The sequence below is a fragment of the Pan paniscus genome, chromosome 19, assembly GCF_029289425.2.
Source record: "Pan paniscus chromosome 19, NHGRI_mPanPan1-v2.0_pri, whole genome shotgun sequence".
Classification (NCBI taxonomy): domain Eukaryota; kingdom Metazoa; phylum Chordata; class Mammalia; order Primates; family Hominidae; genus Pan; species Pan paniscus.
This window is the reverse complement of record NC_073268.2, coordinates 51,720,163-51,726,982: the sequence shown is the minus strand read 5'-3', so window position 1 is coordinate 51,726,982 and position 6,820 is coordinate 51,720,163. Positions and strand designations below refer to the sequence as shown.

Genomic DNA, 6,820 nt, shown 5'->3' with positions numbered 1-6,820 from the left:
TAATAAACTTTTAATTTAGAATAATTTGCTTTACAGAAAAGTTTCGAAGATAGAACAGAGAGATCCATTTACCCCCACGCAGCTTCCTTTGTTAACCTTTTACATTCCTTTCATACATTTATCAAAGCTAAGAAACTGACATTGGTACAATGCGATTAAGCTCCAGACTTTATTTGGCTCTCACCAGTTTTTCCGTGAATGTCTTCTTTTGGTTCCAGGATCCAGCCCAGACCACCACATTGCCCCGTTTCCCTATGCCCCCGGCCCAGTGCCCTCGGCTGCCTTAGTCTCTTCCTCTGTTTATGCTTAAAGCAGGGCAGGCCTTCCAACAACGCCGGCTGGAAAAAACCTCTTGGGCTAGGAAAAAACCTCTGGGCCGCCACCGCCTCCAGTATGCTGGGTTCCAATGCTGCCTCCAGCTGTGTTGATTCCCTGATTATCTGTGTTCCCAGGTCATTCCCCAGCCCAGCCTAGCTGCTCCCGAGAAGACAGTGAAGGTGTGACCCCAGATTTCCGGAGCAGCTCTGCTGTGCTCCATGCGAGGAAAGCCGGGGTTGCTGTGGCTTCTAGCGCAGAGAGCGGTCTCTGGCCTGGGCAGGTGACGGGTGTGCTAGGGCCCGTGGCCCGTGGGTGTGCAGGTGCTGCCTGGTGGCGCGGGCTTGGGGACGCGGCTTGGCACGTGGTGGGAGGTGGAACCTGGAGGGCGTGGCCGAGCGCCTGGCTGGAAGGAAAATGGGGGGCACAGCCTGGCGTTTTGGCGGGGGTGGTAAATCTGTGGCAGGGGGCGTGGCCTGGCGCGTGGAGGGAGGCGTGGTCACCTGTTGAGGGTTGGGGGCGGGCTGATGGGAGGCGTGGGTTCAGCTTGGTGCGTGACAGTTGTGGGGGCATGGCGCGGCCTAGTGCGTGGCCCTCGGGGGCTGAGGGCGTGCCCTTGCACGTGGCCGTTGGTGGGGCGTGACGGGGGCGTGGCCTGGCGTGTGGCCATGGGTGCTGGGCGTGGCCTGGCACGTGGCCGTTGGCGCCGCGTGACGGGGGCGTGGCCTGGTGCGTGGCAATTGGCAGGACGTGATAGGGCGTGGCCTGGCGCGTGGCCATGGGGGGCTGGGCGTGGCCTGGCACATGGCCGCTGGCGGCGCGTGACGGGGGCGTGGCCTGGCGGTCTAGGGCTGGGGGCGCGCAGACTCCGCTGCGGCGGCGTGGCTGTGGGTCCCGGATTAGCGGCGGCATGGGACGGTTGAGTTGGCAGGTGGCGGCCGCGGCGGCTGTGGGCCTGGCCCTGACTCTGGAGGCGCTGCCTTGGGTGCTGCGCTGGCTGCGGTCCAGGCGGCGGCGGCCGCGGCGCGAGGTGCTGTTCTTCCCGTCTCAGGTGACCTGTACCGAGGCCCTGCTGCGGGCTCCGGGCGCGGAGCTGGCCGAGCTCCCCGAGGGCTGCCCGTGCGGCCTGCCCCACGGCGAGAGCGCGCTAAGCCGCCTGCTGCGTGCCCTGCTGGCCGCCCGCGCCAGCCTGGATCTCTGCCTGTTCGCCTTCTCCAGCCCGCAGCTGGGCCGCGCCGTGCAGTTGCTGCACCAGCGTGGGGTGCGAGTGCGGGTCGTCACCGACTGCGACTACATGGCCCTCAACGGCTCGCAAATCGGTCTGCTGCGCAAGGCAGGTAGGCCCGGCGGGGTCCAAGCGGAGAAGGCCGGCTTGGCCCACGCGGGGTCTTAGGCGCAAAGGTGGACACTTAGGGGAGGGGGTCTGGGGATGGGCTGAGGCCTCATTTACTTTCCTCGTGGCCTTGTGGGGTCGGGGTGGTGTAACGCAGAGAAAGCAGAGCCCCCACAGAAAGTCTAGCCGGCTGCGTGGCCATAAGCGAGCCGGACCCTCGGTGCCTCCGCGGTGGGGGCGGTTCTCTCAGTGAACTGTCCCAGCATGCTGGAAGCAGGTGGGCCTGCGTGTGCCGGGTTAGAGGCGGAGCAGATTCCCCTAGCAAGTCCTCGGGCGCCGCCGGCGGAGTTTTCGTGACTGCTGCAGAACCCCGGGCCCGCCCTCCTACGCTGCCGGAGACTCCCGGACGGCCTCTGGTAACCTGGATCCTGGTGGCAGGGGAGCTGGACGCCAGGGTTGTGCTTGGACTTCCAGACTGAAGGGCTCTGGGGAGAGGCGGCCACCTGCTGCCCAGTGAATCTCAGGCCACCGGGCTCTGGGAGACCTAAACATGTTCTAGAAAGCAGCGCCAGGACATTCGGTTGTTTTCCCAGCTGCAAAAGGAGGGGAACACATATTTCTGGCGGGGGCGCCTCTCTCATGGGGTGGGGACAGAAGGGACCAGGAAATGTGAATAATTGGGATCCTTGTCCCACCTGAGGATTCTCAGTCCATCCTGGCCCAGTTCGGCGGCCCAGCCTGCTGTTGCCTTTTGTGTATTTGCACCCACAGACTCTTGGGCCTGTCTCTGTCTCCATCACTCAGGCACCCAGAAAGTCACGCCTGCACGTGCAACGGTTGGATCTGATAATACTGGTGGTCGCAGTGACCGAGAGATGTGTGGAGCCCTGGGAATTGTCCAGGCTGGGCAGTGGTCACCGCCGCGCTGTTCCTTCTGCACAGCCATAGCCTCTTGTTGACTTGGGCCTCAGAGCAGCCTCTCCAGAGTCAGCCAGGGTCCCTCCCTGCTCTGGGTGGTGCGGGGCATGTTGCACGCCATGTGGGAGCAGAGTGGGGCACGTGGTTTTCATATTGAGGTTGTCTCCTTCTCTTTGGGGCAGCCACAAGAGCTGTCCTCCCATGTGTTGGTCATTTTAATGGGAGGTTTGGGGACCTCCAGGCGTGCACAGTACAGTTCTGTTTGAGTTGCTTTTACAGTCGTAGAAGCTGAGGTTGGTGAAGACCCTTCAAGGGCCCCTAGACCAAGGTCCCATCGGATCCCCTCTGGGATGGCCTCCCAGCATCCTCGCTGACTTCGAGGCTGTCCAGTGGCATTCACTGTTCAAGGAATGTCCCCTCTGTGCCAGTATTTGTGAGGAGCTGGAACATCCTAGGGCACAAGGGCACAAGGCCAGGTTCCCACGGAGATGCCAACTAAGTCACGAATATTTCATTTAGGGCACTGAGAAGGGCCAAGAAAACTTCATAAAGTAGGGTAAGGAGGCAGTGGTGTGGGAGGAAGTGGCGTGGGCCAGGTCAGCTGCCCAGGGGCAGTGACACTCAGGGCAGGGACCTTGCTGACACCAGTGGACTGTTCGGAGGGAGAGGCATGCGGCTGGAAGGGGCAGCAGCACAGTCGCCCTGGGTCACAGACTGACTTCCTTTTGAGGAAGGGCAGGAAGTCCCCTGTGGCCAGAGGTGGCAGGCCGCGGGGAGGGGACGGGGAGGTGGGCAGTGGATCCCAGCGGAGGCAGGAGGTGTGGGCGATGGTGGGGTTTTACATTGCCCACCGTGTGGAGGAATGTGTTTGGAGGGCTGTGCCGACAGGACGTGCCAGAGGAGTGGCCAGAGTGTGAGAAGAAGGGCTGGCTCCCCGAGGTAAGGAAGCCACCGCGTCTTCATCCTGCCAGGCCCAATTTAGGGGGCACAATTAAATATGAGTTCCATGCACAGGGAGTGATTTTTAGGGTATGTTCCCAGTACTCCATGGGACACACTTCCCTTCAAAGATTACTCTCTATCTGAAATTCCATTTAACTTGGATGTTCTGTATTTTGATTCGGAAAATCTGGCAACTGTGTTCCATGGCAGCCTGTTTAAAACTTCTTTTAAGCCCCATTTCTGACGGCCTCATTCCTTAAGCAGGTCGTGAGTGAGGCAGTGTTATTCCAGGGGAGACAGACACAGGCCCTTCCCAAGAGGAGTTTGAAAGCTGGGAAGAGCAGAGGCCGGGATGCCTGGTTCTTTGGTGAAGGAAGCAGGGGGGTGCGGAAGAGGAGAATTCATTTGTGCGTTGTTAGTTAGGGCCCTTCCTGCCTTGGTGGCCGAGGTTGTGCCAGCAAATTGGGCTCTGCTCTCAGACGCCGGGGCCTCTGTGGGCAGAGTGGGCACGCTCTCAGCCTTAGCTGTGGAAGAGTCAGAACCTGAAGGCTCACACGCTGTCTTTGCCCTGGTCACCTCTGACTGGGTTAGTGACAGCCTTGGCAGCAACCAGTAACCCCGAAGGGACATACTGGCTGGCATAGACTCGGAGGGGTGGTCTCACCCAGACCACGGCCTGCCCAGTCCCCCATAGCCTGTGTGTGATGCTCTGGCCCTGTGTGTGATGTCCCCTCTGTGGTTCTCAGCATCCCTCCTGGGAGCTTAGCCGCCACCACTCTGTGAAAGCATGGCGGGCTTTCCTGGCCCACCACACTGGAAACATATAGTAAAGCCAGTAGCCCCCAGGAACAGTCCACACTGGAGGCGGGACTCCTGCATGGAATGAAATCACCTTGTCCTTTCTGCAGGGATCCAGGTCCGGCACGATCAAGACCCGGGCTACATGCATCACAAGTTTGCCATCGTGGACAAGAGGGTGCTCATCACTGGCTCGCTCAACTGGACCACGCAAGCCATCCAGAACAACAGGGAGAATGTTCTCATCATGGAGGACGACGAGTACGTGCGGCTTTTTCTGGAAGAATTTGAGCGCATCTGGGAACAGTTTAACCCTACAAAGTATACCTTTTTCCCACAAAAGAAAAGTCACGGAAGCTGTGCCCCACCTGTCTCCAGAGCTGGAGGGAGATTGCTTTCATGGCACAGAACTTGCGGCACCTCCAGCGAAAGCCAAACCTAACCAAGAATGGGGCTGAGCCCTCCCTGCGGGCTGCTGTGCGTTCTGAGGGAGGGAGACCTCGGCACTAGAAAAAAATCGTTAAACCAAAGTCTCGTCTATTAGAATACTAAATTGAACTAAAGAAGGTTAGGAAAGGGAAATTTCTGTTACTTCGGGTCAGTTATTTCGGGCCAGACCTTTTTCTTGCTCCTTTGCCAAAATAACTTCAGTCACGACCTGCCACGGGGTGCTTTCAGGAGTGTGGTCCGTATCTTGGTTTGGAATCGAAGCTTCTGCTACAGCACAGAAAAGGCACAGTACCTCTTCCAGGTCGATCCCATTCCCTTCCCTGATTCTAGAAAAGTCCCTTCTGCTTTGGCTGATGTGGGCCCTTTCAGCATCTCCCTGAGATTTCATCCCTCTCTCCATGTGGCACGACTGGGGTTGGTTGGGGCCTACAGTCTCCTTGTCCCTCACAGTCTGCCCCTGTCAGGGCTCGGTCCTCAGAGTAAGGAAAGGAAATGGAAGTCAGGAGGAAGGGAAGATGTGAGTGTGCGGTGCGGATGGCAAAAGCAGCCTTCAGGGCAACCCCGTGAGCGTCATTGCCACCAAAGGCTGGCTGTTCCCTTGATTCCTTGCATAATTGCTCTTTAAAACCAGTATGCACGCCAGTGCCAAGCTCTTCAGCAGCCTGTCCTTGGGTAGTAAGTGCTGTGGTCTGTCAGGACTGATGGCCAGCAGCTGTTTCTATTTCTATGTTGGGCTTTTAACTTTTTTAATTTTATTTATTTATTTATTTATCTTTTTTGAGATGCAGTCTCACTCTGTGGCCCAGGCTGGAGTGCAGTGGCGCAACCTCGGCTCACTGCATCCTCTGCCTCCTGGGTTCAAACGATTCTCCTGCCTTAGCCTCCCGAATAGCTGGGATTATAGGTGCCTGCCACAACACCTGGCTGATTTTTTTTTTTTTTTTTTTTGGCATTTTTAGTAGAGACAGGGTTTCACCATGTTGGTTAGGCTGGTCTCAAACTCCTGACCTCAAGTGATCCACCCACTTCCGCCTCCCAAAGTGCTGGGATTACAGGTGTGAGCCGCCATGCCCGGCCGGGCTTTTAACTTTTAATGTCCTAATGTTTAAGGTAATTTTGTTGTGTGTTTAGAAGTGACCTTACCTTTAACACCTGTGGAGTTAGTGCGTGCACATTGCTGGCTCAGCATAACCCATCACGGGACCGGAGGAGAGGAGAGGAGGGAAGAGGAGAGCAGCTTCAGGCCGTGGTGTCTCCCACGTCTGTGTTCTTATTTGCAGCTCAGGGTTTGCATTCCCAGGTAGAACAGGTGTCGTACACTGTGAAATGTTCCAGGTTATTTGTTTATAATGTGTGTGTCATATACAGATAGCTCCAATGACATCTGAAGTTGTGACTTCACCATCTTGTCATATTTCTGTATGATGAGCCCCAGGGCCCGTCCTGAGGTCTGCTAGCCATGTGCTTAATCTCACCTCCCCAGCCCACGCTGGCATTACCACCCAGAGACCCTTCAGTGCTGTGTGTTTTTCCTTTTTAGGGTTACTTTTGACTCACAGTGTTAGGCAAGCCAGCTTGGAAGTTAACTTTTAAAAAAATTCAATTGAAGCTGTAAAGTATAATATATAGATTGGAAGTCACCAGAAATTGTTTTAGTTTGTGAATTCCCCCAGTGTATGTTCTGAAAAGAAAATGGGAGAGCTTGTAAAGCATCTCTTAAATGCGAAGCCGCGTGACCCTGGACTTCTGGCACATCTGAATAAACATGTTCTTATTCTGGAATGTGAGCGCTGGGTGTCTTTGCCTTAGCTTGCTGCTAAATCATTCAAATAGGGGCTCCTCTTTGTTAAATATAATTTTGGGGGGGGCAGTATACAGCTATTTAGAAACTGTTGGTCAAAGAACAGGAGACTCAAAGAGGAGTAAAACTTTAAGCTGTTATTTGGGTGAAGGAAATAAGGTATACGGTGGTCCATTTTTAAGACAAAGTGCCTTGAATCGGCTTTGGTCAGCAAACTACGGAAGAAACGGGATGTACTAGGCCCCTCAGGCTAGCCGATGCCT

The 6,820-nt window shown here is 56.2% G+C and overlaps 1 protein-coding gene across 2 annotated transcripts; it reads left to right on the top strand.

Moving 5' to 3' along the window:
- On the top strand, window positions 1–6,543 carry PLD6 (phospholipase D family member 6). Of its 2 annotated transcripts, none has more exons than XM_055102177.2 (2): window positions 1–1,648; window positions 4,417–6,543. In XM_055102177.2, the coding sequence occupies exons 1-2, from the start codon at window positions 1,094–1,096 to the stop codon at window positions 4,762–4,764; spliced, it is 903 nt and encodes a 300-aa protein (XP_054958152.1). In that variant the 5' UTR covers window positions 1–1,093; the 3' UTR covers window positions 4,765–6,543. The 2 variants fall into 2 exon arrangements, with proteins under 2 accessions (XP_054958152.1, XP_003808818.1); XM_003808770.6 differs by having other exon boundaries at window positions 1–1,652.
- The last annotated feature ends 277 nt before the right edge of the window (window positions 6,544–6,820 follow it).

Bases quoted from the DNA above. Each gene is read 5' to 3' on its own strand.
- PLD6 (XM_055102177.2), top strand. From the start codon at position 1,094: ATGGGGGGCTGGGCGTGGCCTGGCACATGGCCGCTGGCGGCGCGTGAC. The intron at 1,649-4,416 runs GCAGGTAGGCCC...TCCTTTCTGCAG, and splicing joins AAATCGGTCTGCTGCGCAAG to GGATCCAGGTCCGGCACGAT.